The sequence below is a fragment of the Schistocerca serialis genome, chromosome 1 (assembly GCF_023864345.2).
Source record: "Schistocerca serialis cubense isolate TAMUIC-IGC-003099 chromosome 1, iqSchSeri2.2, whole genome shotgun sequence".
Lineage (NCBI taxonomy): Eukaryota > Metazoa > Arthropoda > Insecta > Orthoptera > Acrididae > Schistocerca > Schistocerca serialis.
This window is the reverse complement of record NC_064638.1, coordinates 568,088,018-568,113,415: the sequence shown is the minus strand read 5'-3', so window position 1 is coordinate 568,113,415 and position 25,398 is coordinate 568,088,018. Positions and strand designations below refer to the sequence as shown.

General features: G+C 43.4%; 1 protein-coding gene across 1 annotated transcript in view; it reads right to left on the bottom strand.

Moving 5' to 3' along the window:
• Nucleotides 1-3,668: 3,668 nt before the first annotated feature.
• Nucleotides 3,669-25,398, bottom strand: part of LOC126476119 (alpha-taxilin) — a 141,588-nt gene continuing 119,858 nt past the window's right edge. Inside the window, exons 4-8 of the mRNA XM_050103520.1 lie at nucleotides 21,468-21,662; nucleotides 19,457-19,585; nucleotides 16,470-16,628; nucleotides 10,986-11,202; nucleotides 3,669-4,113 (exon numbers count right to left, since the gene is read on the bottom strand). Coding sequence (XP_049959477.1) covers nucleotides 3,842-4,113; nucleotides 10,986-11,202; nucleotides 16,470-16,628; nucleotides 19,457-19,585; nucleotides 21,468-21,662 — 972 coding nt within the window. The 3' untranslated portion in view covers nucleotides 3,669-3,841. The remainder of the gene's footprint in view (nucleotides 4,114-10,985; nucleotides 11,203-16,469; nucleotides 16,629-19,456; nucleotides 19,586-21,467; nucleotides 21,663-25,398) is intronic.

Below are 25,398 nucleotides of genomic sequence, written 5' to 3'. Positions count from 1 at the left end.
GGTGTTGAGCTACTCTCACCATGGATGCAAGGCAGGCTACGCATACCAAGAATATCAAATGACCTGCGCCTCATTATACAGTCTGTCCTTGGAATCGTGGAATCGAGCCCCATCGTGAGACCATTGGTGGAAATGCTGGAATATCATCTGCCCCGAGGAGAATTATCTGCCACATATGTCCGTCGAAAAAGAGAAGAGAGACAACAACGTTTTGTGCTGTTTGTTGTAATGCATATCGAAAAGAGCATCAAGCGCAATTATGCACTAATTGTTCGAAATAAATGTTCTCATTGGTGTCAAAAACTATTGTTTCTTTGATTATAGACTGTGGCCTGTATTGTTTATTCTGCTTACTTTTTGTTATGTCGTAAAAATTACGAACGCTTGTAACATTAGATAACAGAAGAAAGTTTGTGTTTTAGGGTTAAACTCAAGACCTAACCTAGCCACAACCTCGTTATATGCAATGTATCCGAGAAAACGACAGTCAACAATCTGCGACAGAACTAAAATCACGATCGCTTTGCTCAGGGGGTTAAAGCTAACCTCTACGATGTGACGTCCCTTCCCTCCTCCTTCACTCGCCGGGACGAGACGCGACTCGAAACGATGTTCGTCCCCGTCGGTATGACGTGGAACAGCACCTGTAACCCTCGTAAGAACACTACTCCTCGCGTGGTTTAGAAATATTCTGTTACCTGTCCGCAACAGTTTTCTCAGCTTATACGAACTGGTAAACTGTAATCGTTTATTTTTATTTTTATGCCCAGTTAGTTCCGTGACGAAATAAAATCTTGATTCTTGATTTCATCATTACGGTCGTTTTTCACATCATACATAGCGAGGATGAAATTTTGCTGTCTACTATTCCGTTGCTACGCCGTTGCTACGTCAAGTTATTAACAACGGTCCGACATAGCTCCAAAGATAACTTATGTTGGAGTAAATGTTTTCTGATACGCCGTAATACCGAATCAAACTAATCACTTTTCACTGTCCGTTATTCATGTACTCACTTAGTCACTTAAAATGTTTAGAGAGTCAATCAACTTGCATTAATACACATTGTATTGTCCGTTTAATGAGTTAGACGTCACGTAAGATTTATCTTTTGACTTAGATTTTATTGTTCTTCCTGTCATTAATTGTTTGTCCCCACAACACACGCACACCGATATGCCATTCAAGATTAAACTCTATTCAGTTCAGTAATCGTGACGCTGACAACTTCTGATTAATCGGCGTACTCGTCTTTCTTCGTGTCTTCGTTTTATTGTGTCCTACTCAAGACTATGAATTGTTTTTCTGTCGTTGATCCATTGCTCTCAAGGTTTGTAACTGTTCATCAGTACGAAGGCTAAGTCCGATAAACCAATATCACTCAAGTGAAGTCTAACACTCGTCTTACTATACTGTCGCGTTGAGAACGGTAAAGTTTAACTTTCTTCAGTCGAATGACTGAGCAATACTTCAATCTCTATTTCACGAATTATCAAACCTCCAAAACTGTAGCAATCTAATAGCGTTTGCATCCAGACAACATCGCCAAAGTACTCTAGAGCGACTCAAGAGGAACTAACTGAAGATTTACATATCCGAGTTGCATTGTAGTCGCATTGAATTTCATTTACGATGCGGTCACAACACTCTTCCATGGTAAACGTTATCTTTGACTGAATTACTTCCTTGGATTTAACCTTCGTTCATATGATTTTGAATTTATTCTATAGATGGTTGATAAAGAATCTATGATAGTCGTTTCCTTTTATCTCCCCTTTTCGTATGCTATTATCAGTATTTGAATGATACAGGTGTTCATCAAAATATTACCAGTGTAGATTTTATGGTCAATAGTTGCCGTCACTGTCAAGAAGACTCACTTCCCTACTTTAAGTTTCCACAAAGTTTGTTAACTGCGGTTTCCTGTCCTTGGGGCGTTACAACGAGCAAACTCCATGTAGAAAAGTTTCAGTTTAAGCGGCAAAAGCAAACTAATTTCTCGCTTGCATTGCTTAGCTCAGAATATCTTCACACCGTCGACACGAGCTCCCACGTTACCAACCGATCAGCAGGCCTTGCTGGCACCTAGTTACATATTATAGGCGGAACAAGCACATTACAAACAAAAAAAAAAAAGAATGAAAGGAGGAAAAATAAGAGCAAATAAAATCAACACATCGATTAAAGTAATGCAGCAACGTATTAGAAATAAAAAAATACTTTTAAACCAATTAATGAATAAAAATAACAACCAAAGTCCTTTTGTTAGACCTAGAAACAAAAAAAAATTGAGCATGTGTTAAGATTCGAACAGGCGACCTTCTACACAACAGGTTTATACGCTAACAACTGCGCAACGACCTTGTACTACAGAAAACTTACACTTTTGACTCTGGTGATCCAGTCGCAACCATTAATGCAGCCTTCAAAAATTCAGCTTCACACATTGTCGTGTGGAGCTTTACAATGTAAGCCGATCTCTGTGATTATAACAACAGTATATGTGACGCTGAATCGGGTCTTCCGCGGAAGAATCCAGTATTGTTTTGTTAGTGCTGCATACGGAAAGTGCTCTTTTTTTTTTTGCATGATGAAATACGAAATAAAAGGGCAATACTCAGGATTCGGGATCCAAACTCATAAAGAGAGCCTGACAAGAAATTGGAAGTGAGCTGACTAAATGTTGTGGCAGTTTGGCAATGCCGAGCGGTTCGGGCGTGACTTTGAATGTTCTGATTGGAGGAAACCAGCTGCAACGCGTGAAGTATCAACCATCAAGTAATTTTAATCCGAATATGAACACACATTTGAATATTGGCTCTGAGCAGTATGGGACTTAACTTCCGAGGTCATCAGACCCCTAGAACTTAGAACTACTTAAACGTAACTAACCCAAGGACATCACACACATCCATGCCCGAGGCAGGATTCGAACCTGCGACCGTAGCGGTCGCGCGGTTCCTGACTGTAGCGCCTAGTACCGCTCGGCCACTCCGGCCGGCACATATTAGAATATTCTAGACCTGTTCCTTGCGTATGCTAAGAATCCAGCAAGTGTTTTGTTTCTCACAATAAGCCTGCCTTTAGAGGACATGCTTATGCTGCAGCCTAGCTGGTGCACATCGCCGGCACAGCTAGCTGCTCACTGTCCAGTGGCCAAGCACAAGGTCGCACTTAACCTGCAGCTGCACCTCGGTCATTGGAGTAGCGTGCTTGATCCTCTGTAGGTGTGAATGGACTCACTCACTCACGCACTCATATTGACCAAGAGGCACTCACCTCCATGCGTGCCAGAATATGGGTGTGGGACTAGCAAAGGCGCACTGGTGTAAACGCACTTCAAGGAAGACGCCTTTCATCTCGTGGGAACCTCTTCAGAAAAATTCGGGATGCGGCTTTCCGGACAGAAATTGCGAATATTATTCATCTTACACTACATACCTGTACCCTAGACCAAATTAGGCAAATACCGACTCGCTGTAATGTACACAGGGATTCACTCTTCCCACAAACATTCTCGAATGAACGGGCCGAAATCTTAAGATATGGAAAGAGAATAGTACGCTCTGCCACGCACTTCACAGTGATTGGCAGCGTAAACATGTCTTTGATACTTACCTTACACACATTCCAATACGCTGCCGTATTTCGGTATTAATTCGAGAAAGTCGTTTCGTAGCAATTTTATTAGACTATACATAGTGTACTGAATAATTTAGATATAGTACATTACAAAGTACATTGGATACAGAGTCGTAGACAAAGCGCGGGGACAAAAGGGTGCGACGACAGCGCCACACGCGCTCGTCACTTTTTCTCTCCCCAGTGGCCACGCGGTCCTTCACTGGTCGATGTCTTCGCCGCCGCTCGTCTTTCCTTCACTGCTGCTGTCCAGTACCGACACCGTTTTGGCATCCGGAACAGCCTTTACGTTGCAGCCTGGAACAGTCTCAACATTTCCCTCCTGGACAGCTTCCACGTTACCCTCCTGGGCAGTCTCCACTTTGCCCCCCGAGACAGCGTCCATGCTGCTCTCTGGGACAGGGTCCATGTTGCCCTCCGACGCAGCCTCCATGTTGACCTCTGGGACGGGGTCAGCTGAATCAGACATACCTACAAAGAGCAGAAGAGATATCAGCGGGAAGCACATTAATTCTGTAAGTTGGTCTGGAGCAGCAATGAGTTGGCGAGTTGTACAGCTCCTTTCTGACAGTTTAAGTCAATCTACAGGGTGATCCATTTATGTAAGATGACCTTCTTAAAACAAGAACAGGTGGTTATGGAGAAATTTAAAGTCAAGTAGTACGAGGTGGTAGAGGGGGGAAAACATGGTGAGACTGTATTACCATCTTGGTGGCTATCTTGTAAGCATCCATCTTTGATGCAATAGAAAAACAATTCTGTCTTGCACTTAAGCATAGTGCTATTCATCCTCTGTTTCTGGCACATTTCGTGTAGAATAAGACAAATGCTGCTGAAAATACAGAAAGGGTACGCGATGTGCTCGGCGTGTCGTCTACCATGTTTATGGTGGTTGTTATCCGGTTCACCTCAGTGACTTTAATCAACACATACACCGAAATAAGACCACAAGCATTAACAATCCTCTCAATTACGACTGCAAGATTTCCGATCTCCATCGCATACGTAGTTGCCTCTCTCATGTCCCCACTGACAGAAATCTAATGGACCTGAATTTCGGGAATATGGATGGCCACTCCGCCGGACTTCTCCAACGCATCCCGCTCCATGGAAAAGTTATTTATTACTTGGAAATCTTTATGTTGAATGATGAATTTGATTTTAGACCGCAAAAAGAGAACGCAATTTTCCATATCAGTGTGTATGTCGAAGCACGAGTGTGCGCCGCTTCTGAGGCCAGAGCACCATATTTGCACTTCGATATTCTTTCAAAACTTTTGTACCAGCCTGTGACTCAGCAAAACTGAGAAATCATTGACGTAACCTGTCTCCTGATCCGAAGCTGTGACCACCACTGATCGTAATTAGCGCTCTGAATAAAAAATGAAAATCGTCGATGCATCGAACTTCTTGTTGTTGTGGTCTTCAGTCCTGAGACTGGTTTGATGCAGCTCTCCATGCTACTCTATCCTGTGCAAGCTTCTTCATCTCCCAGTACCTACGCCAGCCCACATCCTTCTGAATCTGCTTAGTGAACAACTATAGGGCGAAAATATTAACAAGGATTCAAGTAACAGTAAATCAAATATCAAAAAGTATAAATTATGGGGTTGAACAGTTTTTACAGGATTTCATTTGAGAGACATTTTCCTTAAGACAGATCCTTTGTAGTGGCATGCGGTGGAGATCTGTGGGCGCCAGTTATTAAACTGAAAGTTTAAGCAGCTGAAAGATGTCAAAAATTGTATAGGATTACGACAAATAATTTACAAAAATGTGCAAAGGAAACAGTATGTGCTTCAGGATGTATCTAAATATTGTAACCAACTTTCCAAAGAGTAACGAGAGATTTTATCAAAGGGTAAGATTTTTTAGAAGAAAATGCTATACTCTCCTCCTATTTACCCCAAGAACACTGTACAAATGTTACTACTAGTGAAAATTGTAGCACCATGAGGGAAATATCCCATTACAATGAAATTTATTCCACAGATTAGTGACATGAGAACAGTCAAATGATTTCAACCACAGTACTGTACAGCGTGCAAACGATAACTATTTACAACGTGCCACAGTGATGTAGGGGACATAAGAGACCAACAAAGAGACAGGTTCGTCTATTAAGGCGGGAAGCAACGTCAAGCTGTGCTACAAAAGCCACCTAAGCTACCCCGCATTCGCACTGCACGTGATTTTGAATATCCTTTCGCCCTTTTCACCTCACCCGTTTTGTCGCTCTTAACCGTTTTAACATTTCTTTTTGTCCCTAAAATCGTCCTTAACTTTTTTTAACTGCGTAAAATTAAAAACCAAGCCTTTTTGTTTCTCACCCTTTCTTAATAAAAAACTTTTGTGTTCGTTAAGGTGTAGTTTCGATTGAACTGTAAACGTAATTAGTTTTTGCATAAAATATTTTAAAGTCTTGGATGGTTGATTACCATAGTGAAAAAGTTTAGGTTACTAACGTTAATTAAATAAAATTTCCAAAATCTGACTGACGTAAGCCGGCAGCATAAGAGAACGAGGGAATATTAAAAATCTTGAGCTGTAGCTTAGGTGGTTTTTATGGGTGAAATTGAAGTGGTTTTTCGGCTTCATAGACCATAAGTACATCAAAATGTCAGTCTGCTGCATCATTGTGTTATGGTGTAAACAGTTATCGTTTACACCCCGTATACACACTTTGACCACGAGAACTCAGTACGGTGTGAAACTGCTACGTGCTGACTAGGAACCAAACATGGCCTCCACATTCTCCTGGGAACACACTGCAATACGGTTTGTAGGCACGTCCATAAAGCATCGACAGTAACTGCAGGAGGACCAGAAAGAACAAGTTGCCGATCGACTATATCCCAGATTTGTTCGATAAACGACGTGTCAGGCGAACGTACAGGCTAGGAAAGCAGTGGTACCCGTCGTTCTTCGAAGAAAGTTTGTGCATTCCTCACCACGTGTGGGCTGGCCGTCTCCTGCAGAAATATGGAATGTGGAGCTGCCTGCAATAGGGTCAGTGCCTTGGACACTAAGGCCTCTCGGATGTAGAGGCTACTGTTCTGATTGTCCTCAATAAGCAGGAGAAAGATTGAATGTTATTGCCAACGGCGCTCCAAACCATCAAGCTTGACATTTTTCCGTTACGTCGCTCAGTAATGCAGTCTGCTCGACTGCGTTCATTACGGTAGAGTCTAACACGTATGGAGCCATCACTGCGGAACATGTTGAAGCAGGACTCGTCCGAAAACGCGGCATTTTACTATCCGGCACGACAGTGGCGGCGTCCACTGATACGTTGCAGTCTGTGGCTTCTGGTCAGTAGAAGCAGATGGCAAACGTGCCACCAATTCAGCCTCAGGAGCGCTTGTGATGCCATTTAGCGCCCTAAATCACTAATCATCATCATCATCATCATCATCATCATCATCATCATCATCATCATCCGATTCTACTCTGATAAGTAAGAACACTCGCACTAATGGTGACAGAGAGACCAATGGAACAAAGCACGCGGTTCTAAAAGATAAATTACTGAGGAGATCATGAAGTGAACGAATAACCAAAAAAGTCCAGAACGTAGCAAAGTCGTCTTAAGCGTACATAACAATCCAGAGAGCAATCCAAAGTTCAAACGTAAACCAGGCAAGGTCAAAACCGTGCTATTCAACGGCTCATAGCTAAAAGCTTCAGTGACTAGAGAGAGAGAGAGAGAGAGAGAGAGAGAGAGAGAGAGAGAGAGAGAGAGAGAGAGAGAGAGAGAGATAGAGAGACCAGTAATAGCCTGGCTGCAGCGTTTAGAAGTAAACACTCGTAAGATGGCGGCGGCACCTCACGAGCTCGGCATGGCGGCTTCGCAGTGCGCGAGCACTATCCGTGGTTGTAGTCTAGTGCCCGAGTAGCTCTGGCGTGTTTCCCCTATCGGCACTTTGGCTAGGCGAAAATTCCAATCACCGTCGGATACTATAATAATAATAACAATAATAATAATCCAGATTTCAGCTGACGGCGCTGAACCGTTTCATACATGCTCACAGCCATTTCAGTGCTCCACATCAAATCAACACTGTGGAAAAAGCTGTTCTGCATGTTTCAGCCATATGTACAAAATGGCTGTCGTCCCATACCGTGGTCATATCGTATGGTTCAGTACCCTCTCGTCGCGGTATACAACGCTCTTCTATTCATTTGTTACTCAAATGCATCAGTGTCAAAGCAGAGTGTCCTGTAAGAGCTGCAATGGCAGGGTAGGGCAAACTCACTTCCTGGAGACCAGCCATTCTGCCTCGTTCGAACTCGCTCACAAGCCGATATCGTAATACTGCACCCTTTGACAATGTCAAGGCATACCGGCGCTTGCTTGCACATTTCCAATTTGTGTGACATCGCAACACTCACCTGCGTGCCCACGGACAAGGAGTTGCTACCGGGCTTACGTGCAAGCCATTTCTCTGCAGTTTTCATCACTTACTATGGCTCCACTAATCTACGCAGCCTATAGGTTTTTGGTGTGATTAAAGTATTCCTTCAGGGTGCTGCCATTTCCGCAAACATTACTGTTGAAATTCTTTAGGCTCTAGAAGTTTTATGGACTAATACAGCGACATTAAAAACACAATTAAAATACGCTTTAACACAAAACACAACGATGCGCCAGGAAAGAATTATCCAAATGGGACAGAAATTGGTAGCTGTGAAGTACATATACACGAAAACAAATGACTGCAAGTTCAGAAAAGTTGGATGGTTTAGTCAAGAGAAAGAGCTTCACAAATTGAGCAAGTCAGTAACACGTAGGTCCAAAAATGCTCAAATGTGTGTGAAATCTTATAGGACTTAATTGCTAAGGTCATCAGTCCCTAAGCTTACACACTACTTAACCTAAATTATCCTAAGGACAAACACACACACACACACACACACACACACACACACACACACACACACACACACACACACACACGCGCGCGCGCGCGCGCCCAAGGGAGGACTCGAACCTCCGCCGGGACCAGCGGCACAGTCCATGACTGCAGCCCCTGAGACCGCTCAGCTAATACCGCGCGGCCACGTAGGTCCACTTCTGGCCCTTATGCAAGCAGTTATTCGGCCTGGCATTGAGTGACAGAGTTGTTGGATTTCCTATTGAGGGATATGATGCCAAATTCTGTCCAATTGGCGCGTTAGGTCGTCAAAACCTGGAGCTGGTTGTATGGCACCACCTACAATGCTCCAAACGTTCCCCAGTTGTGGAGAGATCCGGCAGTCATGCCAGCCAAGGTAGGGCTTGTCAAGCACGAAGACAAGCGGGAGAAAGTCTCGCTGTGTGTGGGCGCGCATTATATTGCTGAAATGTAAGCCTCGGATGGCTTGCAATGAAAGGCAGCACAACAGAACGCGCAATATCGTCGACGTACGTCTGTGCTGTAACGGTGCCCTGGATTACAACCAAAGGGCTCCTGCTATGAAATCAAATGGTACACCAAACCATCAGTGCCTGTTGTCGGGCCGTCTGGCGGGCGACAGTCAGGTTGGTGTCCCACGGCCGTCCGGGGCTTCTCCAGACACGTCATCGCTGCTCATCAGGGCTCAGTTCGATGTGCTACAACTGTACTCCAGTCAATGAGGTTCCAGGCCGGAGGCGTGTCTGGAGATGCCTGGGACAGCGGTCGGATATCAACCCGACCGCCCCCCGGAATACGGCCCAACAACCAGGAGAGACCGTCCGGGGTGCCATTTTACTTCGTAGCTGCACCCCTTCGGTTGTCATCTGCGGCACCTTTACAGCACAGTGGTACGTCGACGATATTCTGAGCCCCGTTTTGTTGCCGTTTGCAATTACATTTCAGAAGATAACACAGCGAGAGTTTCTACTGCTCGTCTTCGTGCTTACCGAGCCTTGCCATGACAGTCAAGGTCGCCGGATCTCTCTCCAGTTGCAAACGTTTCGAACATGGCCCTCCAACCAGCTCGGAATTTTGACGATCTAACGCGCCAATTGGACAGAATTCGGCACGATATCCCTTAGGAGGGCTCCCAAAAACTCTTATCAATTAATGCCATGCCGAATAACTGCTTGCACAAGGGTCACAAGTGAACCAATGCATTATTGACTTGCTCAATTGGTGAAGCTCTTTCTCTTGGATATTCATCAAATTTTTCTGAAATTGTAATCATTGTTCATTTGCACATGTACTGGGTGATCAAAAAGTCAGTATAAATTTGAAAACTGAATAAATCACGGAATAATGTAAATAGAGAGGTACAAATTGACACACATGCTTGGAATGACATGGGGTTTTACTAGAACCAAAAAAATGCAAAAGTTCAAAAAATGTCCGACAGATGGCGCTTCATCTGATCAGAATAGCAATAGTTAGCATAACAAAGTAAGACAAAGTAAAGATGATGTTCTTTACAGGAAATGCTCAAAATGTCCACCATCATTCCTCAACAATAGCTGTAGTCGAGGAATAATGTTGTGAACAGCACTGTAAAGCATGTCCGAAGTTATGGTGAGGCATTGGCATCGGATGTTGTCTTTCTCTATCCCTAGAGATGTCGGTCGATCACGATACACTTGCGACTTCACGTAACCCCAAAGCCAATAATCGCACGGACGGAGACCTGGGAACCTGGGAGGCCAAGCATGACGAAAGTGGCGGCTGAGCACACGATCACCACCAAACGACGCGTGCAAGAGATCTTTCACACGTCTAGCAATATGGGGTGGAGCGCCATCCTGCATAAACATCGTACATTCCAGCAGGTGTTTATCAGCCAGGCTGGGGATGATGCGATTCTGTAACCCATCGGCGTACCTCTCACCCGTCACGGTGGCAGTTTTGCTGTCCAGCGCCATCTGTCGGACATTTTGTGTACTTTTTTTGTTCTAATAAAACCCTATGTCATTCCAAGCATGTGTGTAAATTTTTACCTCTCTATCTACAGTATTCTGTGGTGTATTAAGTTTTCAAATTTATACTGACTTTTTGATCACCCAGTACATTACATCTTCCAATATCTGTCCCATTCTGATAATTCCTTTGTGGTGCTTCTCTTTCTCTCTTTTTTGTATTAGAGTGTAATATTAGTATTCGTTGATCACCAAATACTCAACAATAGATTTTGAGATAAATTACGTTCTAATGTGATTTCTTGTCTTTCCAAATGGAACGAGCATCCCTTCTTCTCCGATGGAGCCCAAATTACATACAACTTTGTTACTGTGAATCGATCAGAAGTAGGGTGTAGCACAAAGAATAAAATCAAGTTTTTAAGTAGGAATCACCGTAATGGTGCTGCATATTATGGAGTAAGTGAACCCCGCAGTTTGGGACGTGCGGCCTGACCTGGGACGGCGGCGAGCTGGCTCATGAGCAGCTGTCGCTCGGCCTGCAGCGTGCGACACAGCTTCTCCAGCTGCGCCGACTGCCGCGTGACGCGCTCCAGCTCCCGACCCTGCTGGTCCCGCTCGCCCGCCATCTGCTGGAGCGACTCGTGGCTCTTCTCCCAGCGGCTCCGCCACGACGCTGTCTCCTTCTCCAGCTGCGTGATCTTCTTGCTCATCTGCAAAATAGCACAGTGCTGCTGCTCAGCAATATGACGTGGGTGCAGGGTACCATTTGGGGGAGGTCCTCTGCCAAACCAACAGAATATGTCAACTCCACTTGTTATGTGCAACAGAATCTTCATATTTAAAGACGACTAATAATAATAACAACAATAATAATAATAATAATATACTGGAACACAACCATTATAACAGATAAAACAACACCACATAACAAACCTGACATCATACTCACCAATAAAAAGAAGAAATTAACACAACTAATCGAAATATCCATACCCAATACAACAAATACACAAAAGAAAACAGGAGAAAAAATTGAAAAATACATCCAACTGGCTGAGGAAGTCAAGGACATGTGGCATCAGGATAAAGTTGACATTATACCAATTATACTATCAACTACAGGAGTCATACCACACAATATCCATCAGTACATCAATGCAATACAGCTACATCCAAACTTATATATACAACTACAGAAATCCGTAATTATTGATACATGTTCAATTACCCGAAAGTTCCTAAATGCAATATAACATATACCATACAGTTAAAAGAAAGTGACGCTTGATCAAGGTCCGCGTCACTTTCCATTTTTGACCAGACATAACGTCTGAGAAAAGAAAGAAGATAATAATAATAACAACAATAACGTACATAGAAAACTATATAATAATACGAGCAATAATAATTTATTTACATCAGTGGTTATTTATTTATTTATTTCAAATGGATGGATCAGGGCCTTCAAGCTATGAACATTTTCTATCGTCCAGTCTTTACCAGGAAAAAGTTGAGAAACAGTTAATAAAAAAAATGGTTCAAATGGCTCTGAGAGCTATGGGACTTAACATCTGTGGTCATCAGTCCCCTAGACCTTAGAACTACTTAAACCTAACTAACCTAAGGACATCACACACATCCATACCCGAGGCAGGATTCGAACTTGCGACCGTAGCGGTCACGCTGTTCCAGACTGAAGCGCCTAGAACCGCACGGCCACACCGGCCGGCGAAACAGTTAATACACACTGTCAAGTCACACTAATGTGACCACCTGTCGAAAGCCCGAATAACCACATTTTGCATCGTGGATCGCCATGAGACGTGCAGGAGGAGAGTCAGTGAAACTCTAGAAGGTACCGACGTATAACGAGATTCACCTGAAAACGCCACTCCGTGGACGTCCATTGCTGCTGCTGGCATGCAAATTCCAGCCTTCGTCGCCGATGAATGGCAGTCAGCATGGGTGCAAGGAAACAAACGCCTGTTGTGGAGGCCCATACGCAACAACGTTCATTGAACGGTCGTTGAGGGGAGACAGTTCGTAGCCCCTTTATTTATCTGAGCAGTCATCTGCCCAACACTCGCAGATCTATTCGCCGGCACACATATCCGCAGCCGTCGTCCACCTCTGTCATTTAAGGCCTATGATGCACCGCAGTCACCTTGGCACCGGTCTTGGATAGTGATACTTTGTCATGTACGGTATAATTTAGCCACGGTGGCACCCTAACAGTTAACAAACTTAGCCGTTTCGGAAGTGCTTCAACCCTTGGCCTCAATGCCAATGATCATACCCTATTGGACGTCAGATAAATCGCCCCGTTTCCGTATTACGACACTGCACTGTTTTCTACATCCCACCCAACACAGTTTACATACCTTCCACTGCTAATGCTGCCCCTGGCATATGTGAGTAGTTATTGCACGCTGACGTCTAACATATGCCGTGGTCACATCAGTGAGACTGGACCGCGTAGAATTCAAGCACAGGTTCGAATTGTAGAAGAGATTACGAACCAAACGAGTGCAATAATTGTTTGACTGAATACATAATTATCGTGTTCATAGGTTTTATAGGCAAATTTCCTCCAGAAATGTAATTTTCCCTGTGATTCGAACCCACTGATGTGTTGCCGATGAGATCTGCATAATTTTTAGATTTCTGCAAATGAATTTAGTACAATAGTCCATAGTTCAAACTTGCTTCGCCGCCACGGTTCCGCATAAGGAGTCCTTTTACCCATGGGGGCGTTGGGCTGGCGTCAATGAAGAATGGCCAACTTAAAAGCCAGGAAGTCTCCCACGCAACTCTAGCTGAAATGCCACAGGAGGGTCAGCGTTGTCTCCCAAGCGAAGTTGCCTGCAAGGAACTACTTTTTACCGGTGTAGTTATTCTACTGTCTGTCCCCCGAAGAAATAAAACCAAGCAACACGCGCTCTCAAGTCCACTCGCAAGAAATATCTAGTCGCAGTTGGCTCATTTTGGTCCATCGTGAAGATTGCCGTGCAAGTGTACCACCATTTTAGTTGCAACACGTGCTGGACTTCATCACCTTGAAGTCAGATGTGTACGAGAAACTCATGGTAGGAATTTGGTCACATTTCTAGAGCGTGTGCGCTATTTGGGCGATCGCTGTAACAACCTGTACTCCTGTCTGATCCTACGAACATTCGAGTGCCGGCTGACTGATGCTTTTGTTGTAACCAACACGCTCACATGCCCGTGTCCTCATTTTCGTGAGTTCCTCTCTCACGGCTCAGTAAGTATTTATTTATTTCCTTCCGATTAATACACACTCTTTATACACCTAGTAATTTTTCGCTAAACACTGTAACAAACTTCCTTCGTCATTTTTTGTCTGTTTTATGTATTCGTTTCCCAGTGGATAACTTTTTAGCGACTTTAGTTATCCACTATCGTGGATTCATGGCTGCTTCTATACTGTGAAGGCTGCCTCACCATTTTCCACGTGTCTGAGGTCAATTATTCAGATTCTGAATTCAATGGCAGTTACTCTATTACTCTTCCGTAGTTCTTCCACCTCTCACTAAGACTAAGATAAGCCACTATCGGAACACTATCTAGAGGGTGCAACTTCTGATGCTTAAAGGTCCAGGAGACAGGCAATTTGTGCAGGAAAGCCACAAGTTTTAAAATTCCCAAACGGAATGACAGAATTGCAGTATCGCTTGTCATCATCGTTGGAAATCAACTACCTATTTCAATAAAAGTTGTCCTACGTAATAATCGTACACCGTTTTCCATCTGTTAATCTCGTCAAGTGCAGTGACGAAGCTACACAACAGATTTCTACAATCCATCGACAGAGACCTCTCTTACATCTAACCAAACAGCCTTAGTTAACATTACAATTCATATAGCAAACAAGCGATATACAATCATTATTATTATTATTATCATTATTATAATTGTGGAATTTAATAACAGTCTTTTTAATATTAATATCAATCAGAAACAGAAATAGTTGCAAAGTACAGTGTTTCTTGCATTTAACTTGCAAGAAATTCAGAGAGATACATTTGAGAAGTACATGCTCTCCATGCAATTTTGTAAGCATTGTAATAGGAAAAACCTATCAAAACTTAAGACAGCTTCGTTATTTACACGATCTAAAATCGAAGTGTGCTCCCTCCATTTTCTGAATTTCCCTTAGCAATACCATTCTGAACAAAGACCTATACCTGCTTGTAAATTGAGGAACGCTGTTTCCCGCTTTTCTCATTGTCTCGCCTTAACTCATGTGGTTTGTTGGTTCCACCTGTGGCTCACGAACGACGTCTGGTTTTTTGTTGGAAGCAGCTCTGGTCACAGCCTGTAACTGGCGGCTTTCCCTGACTAATGTTTTCTCCTGCTGGGCTGTCAGCAAGCCCATGCATTTAGAGTTGCCCTAAAGCAGCCAACTGAAAAGTATACTGTGATATAGCTTGTAACATCTACAATTCCCTGCCATTTCCGTGATAGAAGTTTTCCTACTACTTTATTCCCCAAAAGTTACCTGAGGAATTTTGAAATTGCTTTATACAAAAACACAAATTCGTTCAGTCACGAGCCCCATGAACAGTTGCTATGAGCTTAAGTTATATTAGCTGTGAGGTGTTTCCGTAAACAGAAACTAAATATTAATTACTGTCATACTGTTGCAACTACAACTTGACAAGCCTTTGTCTCCCTTTATAATTTTTACCCCCAAACTTCCGTCATCAAACTATCTATTCACTGATGCCTCTGAATGTATCCGATCAAACGATACCTTTGAAACGAACAGCTCATTCTTCTTACGATGTCGAAGCTAATTTGGAGTGCATGATAAACTATTAATTGATCAGGACCCATAAAAGCAATTTCGCGATTTGAGCTATGTAACAATTTTAAACAACTTCACATCGAAGTACTCACTAATATTACTTCCGTCCGTTGGTAGGAATGTCTTGTCAATTTGTTCAGTTGCAGTTAGGACTTACCATTTACGAACACTCGAGTAACAAAAGAGATATGAAATATATTGTAATTATAGTGTTTGAAACCTTAAAAACACTATTTCTCATCCTGTCAGCTTATTACGCTGTAGGCCAACATACCATCTAATTGATACATATTTATTGTAATTCATACAACGTAACCAGATTAATAATGTACACAAAGTGTTTATTTTGGCTGCGGTATTTATTAAAATTCTATTCACGCGAAAAAATATGTACAGATATTTGGAACAGGAAATATGGTAGGAATATTTGGTATAATATAATTTCATGTAATTAATACAAATGGAATCGGCATGGTTTACTCGCGTGATTTCACTCATTTTTCCATGAGAACAATATAAGTGTAACTGTCATTGTATCTTATTTCATGCATTTCAATTGTAACCACTGGATGATAACATTTTTTGTAATTATCAACAAGTTCTGTAATTATCACTAGCCAGTTTACTATACGCAACAGTACATCAGTTGTTGGAGTGAATAAGGAGCGCGAGAAATCGTGTCGTGGGCCCAGTACGATGGAAGATCTTGAGAACACCGTGTGGTGTAATAATTGTACACCTGAAATAATAACTGACTATTCACATCTTTTGAGAACACCGGTCTTCTTTGGCCCATCTTCACTTAAAAACTTACAGGAGGTATCATCTGCAGCGAAGCATCGAAATGAAGATAAGTTCTGGACAACGTTTACTATTTTGAGCAAACTGAGTCACACCCAACCAACTTTAAGAACATTTATTAGAGCTAATACTGACAAAATTATTATTTCGTAAAGCTGTTTACTTTGAATTATTTTCTGTGCAAGGCGGTTACACCTCACCTTCTTTCAGTCATATTGTGCTACAACAGTCTCTTCTCCCCAATTCGGTTCGGTATCTGTTCGTATACGTACCAAAATTTTATGGGTCTTTTCGTGGACAGATGTTGCGACAAGAGAAACGTTGCGAGAGCAGATCGATTTCGCTCACCTTCTCCATGTCCTCCTTGAACTTGTTGAAGACGGACGTGCTGCGCGTCATGGCGGTCTGGAAGTCGTCGAACTTCTCGGCGTAGAGCGCCAGCTGGCTGCGCAGGTTCTCCTCCGTCTGCTCCATGGCGTGCACCTGTTCCTCGTACTTCATCACGTCCTGCAACACCACCACACACACTCAGCGCCTCCTCTCCCAGTCTGGACAACAGGCAGGCTCCATAAACTCGGCTCACCATAAGGGGCCAGTGGCCTAACTATAGTATGATCGGCAGCTGGTAGTGCTATTGCCAGCTGACAACTGTGAAGCGTAAACAGCTGCTGCTAAAAAAAGGGTCGTGCGTAGGGCTACGACAACAGTGTGGCGTTGGCATTTAGGATCGCGATACGCGTTGATTAAGGTAGGCGCGCGATGCTGCCGCGCCAAGTCCACTGTAACTGTCAGAGAGATCTCTCGCCTGCTGTAAGTTACGTCAGCACGAGCGCATGCCCCGAACACAATTGTATCAAAATTTAAGAAAGGCGAAAGAAAAGATGAAGGGTAAGTAGAAGTAGTGATGGTAGTAGGAGGAGCAGGAAGTAAAAGTAGAAGTAATGATAATAGTAGGTAGAAGAAGGGCATAGATCAGAGGGCAATAAAATGGAACGGGGCAGAGATGTATGAAAGGAAATCTGGAGGCAATTCACAGTGAAATGTGTTGAGCGAAAGCTCCATAAAACCTACCTGTCCTTGCTACTGAGACGATTGTTCCTAGTTTTTGGCTACTACATTGAACCACTCTCGTTATACCAAGTGAGCGAGGACAGCGATCGAATGAAGACTTTATTTTGGCTTTGTTTTGTTTGTTACCGCTTCTCAGTGATCAACAAATGAAAAAGGAATCGCGATATTGTTGCAACGTTGATCACACTGAACGTGTGAACAGGCTAAGAAACGATGAGGATTACACAGAAATGGGAAATGTCGGCAACCTAATGGCGAGAGTGGAGGGGGGAATTGAGGAAAGAAGGAAATGGAGGGAGGAGGAGGATTGAATAGCTCTGTGCCCTGGTGTCAGTTATGTTGCCACACTGAATGGGACACACTGTTCGATCTGTTCCTTACTGTCTTTGTTATGCCTTCCTTGGTGTGTGAGGTCTACTTTTCGCAAGGCACCCACAAGAAATTACCCATAAATCCTTCCATAAGCCAGCTGTACCATCATAGTTTACCAACAGAAATTGGAGTTTAACGAACTGTCGACGATAAGGTCATTATAAAGATGGTGCACAAGTTGAATTGTGCACCATCCAGCACTCAGTGTATTTATTGCTGCCACTGGAGATTAACGTATCACTTCATACGGGACAAGATACTATTCCCTGCTCATACAGTACAACTGACGATAGACATTAAGGCAGAGTTCTGTTTAACGTAACTATCGCACTGCTGGCTCAGTAGAAAGACGATTCTGTCGTCTTCGGCGATGAATGAGCGGCGTTGTGCTCAGGCGTAAGCAAGTAAGCTGATGCAGTGGCGTGTGGCATGGCTAGGCCGTTGTCACTCGAATCATCACTACGTGTGGCAGCGGCTGTGCCAACTGGTGGCTTCGTCACGCGGTACCAATCTTGCCTTGACACCTTGCTATTCGGACGACACCACAGAGGACTCGTCTGAAAAGCCGACGTGGTGGCAAGCTTTCATCCAGTGCTGACGTTGGGCGCAGTAATGTCGGCGCGCATCCCTCTGCTGAGGCGTTAAGAGAAGCCCCAATAGAGGTCGCCACGCTGCCAGTCCATGGTGCTTCAGACGTCACCGCACTGTACCTGTGGATACTTGTCTTGGATTAACCAAGACCGTTTCTTGACTCCAGGTACATGAAGCTGCTGTACGATCCTGCACGGCCGAGTGAACAATATACATCCTCTCGGGCGATAGTCGTGTGGAACTGATGTGATCCTCCATGAAGTTTAGCAAGGCTCTCCTGAATCTACTGATTCCAGGTTGGCATGACAGTCACGGCATCCCGAACTATGTGAGCAGCTGTTCAAACTGGCTACAATGCAGCTATTGCCAACTTCCAGCATATGCTGGTAGAGGCCACAACATGATCTCACGAAGCAACATTCAAATGCGATTTCTCAATTAGAAGCTCACTGTGTAATCTTTCCTTATATACAGAATATCAGTGACGTCACTCCTACCTATTCTATGCAGTTGGGCTAAAATGCGTAACATCTGCAAATCCAAATATGTAGTACACTGCCTGCCAATTTGATGCTAGTGTCTTTCGCCTTCGTGGTGTAGCAGTTTCAATGTCCAGAAGTGTAATACGATTCTCGCATTTTTTAATCGCCAGTTTAAGATGGTAGCCTAAATTTATTTACATTATAGGTCGTTTATGAATTAAATGTAAGGACGGACCTGGGGGTGAGTGCTAATGCGCTTTGCTGAGATCCTTGTAGAAAGACTGTGGGACTCTTGGGTCATGCTACTTGTTCGGCTAAACCGCTAGAGAATGCAATTATTTCATTTAAAGTTTTTTCGGAATTTAACTATGAGCGTTCCATGGGCAATGAATTGTCCTCAGTGATACTTTAATCTTAGAAGATTATGTACAATAACACAGTTTAAGTAATATTTTGCGTGGCAGCATGTACTATTGAGATCGCTCACAGATTCGCGTTTCATATGCTACTCGCTAAAGAATGATATTCAATAAATGTTCGTAATTCGAAGTGCAGACATCATGTCTTAATTATTGGTGTAGCCCAGTGGTGATCTTGTACTCAAATGTTCATGAACATTACAGAGTAATATTTCTCCTGTCTGAAGTGTGTGCAGTTACCTCCTGGCCTATTATGATCCCCTGACAACATGCATATCCATCATAGTCACTGAACACTACGTAAATGGAGGATCTCAACGACCACGTCGCTGCTAAATGGCGAAACTGTGAATTCCGTGGTGTGTCGAGAGGCTCAGTGCTGATGGAGAGTGGTACTCACGTTGAGCAGCTGCTGCTTCTCCCTGAGCAGCTGTTCCTTCTCCAGGTTGGCCTGCATCCTCAGCTCTGCCATCTGGGCGTTGTGCAGCTGCGTCTCCAGCTCAAGCTGCTTCGACATCTTCTCCACTTGCTGGAACATACGAGCTGCCATCAAATCCTCTCCCACATACAGTACACTAAAGAAAACGTAGGCTGCATTACTATTAAGGAATTGGTTATTTAAATTAATTATGGAAATTTAGTGCGATGCTGATAATTATGAGATACAGCAACACAGATCTTATGTAATAAGAAGATCATTATGTAGTTGCGAGTAGTGTGTGAGGAACATACGTCAGTAGGACAACAGTTGCAACAACTAGGGGGCATGGAAGTATTATGTAGGGTACATACTCCAAGATCACTGGAACTGGTCGACAAGTGATGAGAGCTTTTGCGTATAGTTACTTCGAATGCTGAAACTTGTGGCTAGTGCTGCTATCTGTGACTTGAGAACGGCCGAATGCTTCCAGAGTTGTCTGAAGAGGGTGGTCGGTGCTGAGTGAATACTTCTGGTCCCTTTAGCGCTGGCTTGTTCTGTTCAGCGCTGCTCTGGTCTCGACGCCATAATGATCCCACAGATGCAGCCTGTAGTTGCTGTTTAAGTCAAATCTGTCTCAGCTTAGATAACGCTGCCTATGAGGAGACGTATGTGTTTATTTGTTACACAAATTTGTGGGGCCAATGCAAACAGAATGGGTGCTTTCACCATTTTATAGACGGTGTATAATTGGTCTGTATGATTGTAACTGGGGGGTGTAGTTGTACGAGGGACCAAATCGTATGTATGCTACAATGTGAATGACATCAGTGGCCACACAAATTCTAACATCCTCCTAGACGCTGTACCAGACTGACCTGAAAGAACAACAGGACATTCCAGTGTCTAGGAGGGACTGCAACGCAGCAACAGTTTGCATGTGAGCAACTATACCGTCACACCAGTGAAAGGTCCACGTGATCAACAACGCCAAGTGCACATCTGGATAGGTGTCGAAACAGGTGACAATCGGTTGAAAAATGGTATAGTGTAATACTGACTGAATGCTCCTATTACTGGCTTGGTGTGTGATACTCAGAATCATCTCAGAAGATGTACAAGGGAAAGCGGCAAACTAATATTTCTGAAACGCGGAAAGAAGGGTATTGGGTTTTTGTAAAATTCCCATTAGTGGTCGCTGAGGGCATAATGACTGTTTCAACAGTGTGTTGACAGGATCTGCGGTTCTGCATTTGCCCTATAATAGTGCAGTTTTCTCTTTTCAAATGGTGCAAGGCATCGAGTGCACTGACTGCTAGATGAGGCGTTTGAACCTGTGATGGGTGGAGGGTGTAGTTCAGGCCAGAGGTTCTGTGATTTTTTCATAATTGTTTTTCGAGCTAAGATTTGGGCCCACTCATTCAGGCTACCATGGGCATAAAAATATATTTAGTGTAACATTCTTGGTGACCAAGTGCTGATCTTTCTACACCTTCGCGGTGGGAGTGCTGTGGACACCACCGGCAAGAAGAGGAAATCAGCAGTTTTCACATAGGACTGCACGCATATATTCCAGTTTGACGAAGACTCTTGCAGCTCGGCTTTCCGACAAAGTCAACTGGCCTCATTTCCGATGGAAAATTTCTGGTGGTATTTGGAACAGAAGGTGAAACGTATCAATCAACATGCCCGCAATTTCGTAGTTCTACTGGGTCTAAACAACAGATAGTGCCTTAGACTGAATATAGCATAGCTGGAAAAAAACTTGTAGACACTCTTCCTCGTGCGACTGAGGCCTTTATGAAGGCTAGAGGAGGTGTTTAGCAATGTGTCTCCTGCGAATGACTGGTTATTGGCGGAAGTGCTTGTTTATAAATGGAAATGTTTGCTGTTATTGTAAGGAAACTGTGTGTAAGTTTATAATTTGTGAAATAAAGCTCTCTACGAATGTTGTTGTGTGAAGGTAGTGTCAACTATGGAGGAGGTGACGCACCTGGTCGCGGAGGCGCTGCTGCTCCACAAGCTGCTGGAAGCGTCGCTGCAGCTCGCAGTTGTCGTCGCGCAGCTGGCTGGTGCTGCTGTTGTTGACGTGCACCTGCGCGCTCACCTCGGCCAGCATCTTCTGGAACTTGTCCGTCATCTCGCGGTGGCGCGCCTCCTCCTCGCGGATCCTCTGCAGGTTCTCATCCTGCGGCCAACCGGACCACCACCTCACTCACTTGAACAAACTATAGCCGAGTGGCTGCGGTACATGCAGACACCCCTAAATGCGATACCAGTATAAAGCAACGATGCCAGAATCGACAACTTTACGAAATCGAAAACTCTGTTCTCGACGAACATAAGGAATCGAACACACATCCGAGAACCGAGAAACTTTCATGAGTACAGCCAAACTGCAACCGGCACCACACTTCACCCGCAAAGCAGGATGTACTCGTACAATTATCAGTTCCCGGACGTGTCTCTACAGGATGGTCAGAAAAGACTGAAAAACTTTTAAGGGTGTCGCCGGGTAGTTGTGCTAAGAAATAACTCTTAAGAAAAAAATTAAATACCTTGCGCCTTTCTGAGTTAATTAGCATTGCGCGTGCAAATTCAAGAGGCTGACCTGACACAAAAGTCGCCAAACGCGTTCTTCTTTTAGTTTCTTAAAACCAAACAAAAGTGTTGTACAAAAATTGGACATAGCGCGGTACTAAGTACCGAACCCGAGCCGAAGGCTAAGCCTCCAGCACTGTCATCTACACCAGGCATGTTCAGAGGTGGTTAGGCGAACACGAGCGCTCACGCTTGCTCGCCGCCTGGCTAGTGAACGCTCACGGTAAAATGCACTACCCAGCGCAGGGTAAGTGCAATCTGTGCGCTGTCTTCAAAGGAATGACCATGTGTTACATCAGTCATAACTTTAAGGCGCGTATACACTATATAGGCCAACGAACGACAGCCAACCGTTTCGTAGGTCGAGATTTGCTTTGCATATACGGGCGCAAATCGGAGCCAACGAAGCGGTTGGCCTTGGTTGCGGTTTGGTCTACTGGCGATAACATCAAACCGTTGTTTTTGGTTGCGTTGGGACCGCTGTCCTAGTGTGAACGCCGGTCGAATGTTCGTTGGTTTAGTAGCGATTTGTTGTAGCTCTAGAACGGTCATGTATCTAATTTTTTCAGGACAGTCGCCTCTCGCACTTACTGTGTTTTATTAACAGGTTTCGCTCGTTAATTTAACACGAACATCGTCAGAAACTCTGGAATATATAGTTTAAAGTACAGTAAGTGGTTGTTAAATTAAAGAGCGATACCAGACAACAGAATGTACTGAGTGCGACTTGTCCCGAAAAAACTTAAGTTTCAGAAGTCAGTCTCTTCCCTGCTCCCTAAGGATTTCTATTTATTGTGTTCAAAAATACTGGAGTATAGAGCGAAATATGGAGAGACAATTATAGCTGATAGAGTTTTACTGTCCCTACGAACCGCAATCAGAAAGCAATATAAACGATGTGAAAAAGTAAATGGTGTCTTTATTGACGTCTTTTCGCCGTGAACGACAAAGAGGAACAAGCAAAACTAGGAGCAGCTACGAACTTTCTTCTGTAGATGTAACTTTCCTAAAAGAGGTGTTATTTTTGGAAATTTTAGAACCTACACAATTCAATAACGATTAGAAATTCCTGCAAAAACCCTACAAGCTCTTCACACTGTTTCTGACCACCCTGTAGAGGACATGCGCCCATAATGTGTGATTTCGTGTCATCTCCAACGCCTCTAAAGAAACCAATTGATGTTAAACCTTCCATTTATAAAACAACATCTGTTTCTGAAATAACTTTTTCCATAAAAATCACAAAAGAACGCTTTTCGTATTAGTGTGTTTTCTTTCCCACACCTTCTTCCTACGCTATTTTAAGGAAAATATTTCGCTGGATGTACTGTCGAATCGACACCTGATAATGGTGGTGGTGGTTGTTGGGATGTTTAAGGGGGACTAAACAGCTAAGGTCATCAGTCCCCCAACCTGATAATGATCCTGTTATAGTTTCGTTATTGGTTGTACTTAAGCACCCCACTGCAAGTAAATTGAACAACTTACCATTTTATTTGCATTTGTTTATAGGGAAAATGTTTGCATGACTTCTTTTCGTTTGCGAAAGAGAATAAAGAGTGTCTGAAAACTGTAGACTTAAATAGAATATTAAACAACTTCAGTAATTATCAGAAGTTGTTTTCAAAATATTTTATCCTTTTGTGTTTTAACGATCGCTTCTGAAAGTTAATGGAACAACTCTTAGTGAAATTTTATGTGGTTATGTTAATACAAATATAAAGTATGCGTATTAAATTTTTTAAAAATATATCTTACTGAAATTTTCTTTTTTATATAACAAGTGAACAAGGGAAAGCTGTTGCATAAATTTCCGTAGTAAAAAGCAGCTGGAAAGAAACTTAACCCCACCGTCGTTAAACCCTAACATAGTGCAAGCAATAAGGGTACCCGAAGACGATGTTCGAAAATGAATTAAAGTTCAGGGAAAAGAAACATCAACTTTAAGATTCAGAGATAACGTCTTAATTCTATTAGAAACGACAGAGGACCTGGAAATCAGATAAATGGAATGGATAGCGTCTCGCAAGGACGTTGTAAGATCAATATAAACAAAAGTGAAACAGCGGCTAATGGAATGTATCCTAATTAAATCAGGTCATGTTCAAAGAACTAGCGCAGCAAATCAACCGCTAAAAGCGTAGGTTGAATTTTAGTTTTCGGTACAAAATGGCTGACGATGACAGAAGTAAAACAGGATATAAAATGTGGACTGGCAATACCAAGTACGAATTTAGTGAAAAAGTGAAAAATGCTAACTTCTAATATAAATTTAAATGTTACTCTTTTTTCTGTAACTACACTCTCAAGGGAAAAAAACAGGTGCAACACGAAGCTATCATTAGAATGGGATGGAAATCGGTAGATGTGATGAGGTACATGTACAGACAAGCAAATGATTACAGATCCAGAGAAACTGGATGACTTTTATTCAAGAGAAACAGCTTGATAAATTGAGCAAATGAATAAAGCATTGGTCCACCTCTGACCATTATGCAAGCAATTATGCGGCTTAGAATTGATTGATAGAGTTGTTGGATGTTCTGCCGAGTTATATTGTGCCAAATTCTGTCCAACTGACTAGTTACACCGTCAAAATCCCGAGAAGGTTGGAGGGCACTATCCATAACGTTCCAAACATTCTCATTTCGGGGGAGTTCCAGCGAGCTTGCTGGACAAGGTAGAGTTTGGTACGCTTAAAGACAAGCAGTAGAAACTACTCTCGCCGTGTTTGGGCTAAAATGTAAGGCCAGATTGACTTGCCATGAAGGGCAACAAAACGGGGCGTAGAATACCGTCGACCAACCGTTGTGCTGTAAAAGTGCCACAGATGACAACCGAAGGGGTCCTGCTATGAAATTAAATGGCCCAGATCATCGATCCTGGTTGTTGGGCCATATGGCGGACGACAGTGTTTGTTATCCGACCACTATCCTGGACTTCTCCAGAGACGTCTTCGGCCTGGAATCTCATTGACTGGAGTAGAATTGTCTTCAGAGATGAATCCCGCTTCGGATTTAGACCCAATGAGCAACGAAGATGTGTTTAAAGATGCCGCAGAGAGTGGTGTGAAACCAATTTCACTGTCGCCCGCCATACGGTTCGACAACCAGGAGCAATGGCCCGGGGGCCATTTCTTTTCATAGCAGGATCCCTATGGTTGTCATCCGCTGCACCCTTACAGCTCAGCGGTACGTTGACGATATTCTAAACCCCGTATGTTGTGCTTTATGGAAACCATCCTGGGTTTACATTTCGGCAAGATAATTCCCGTCGCACTCGGTAAGAGTTTCTGCTGTTTGTCTTCGCGTTTGCAAATCTCA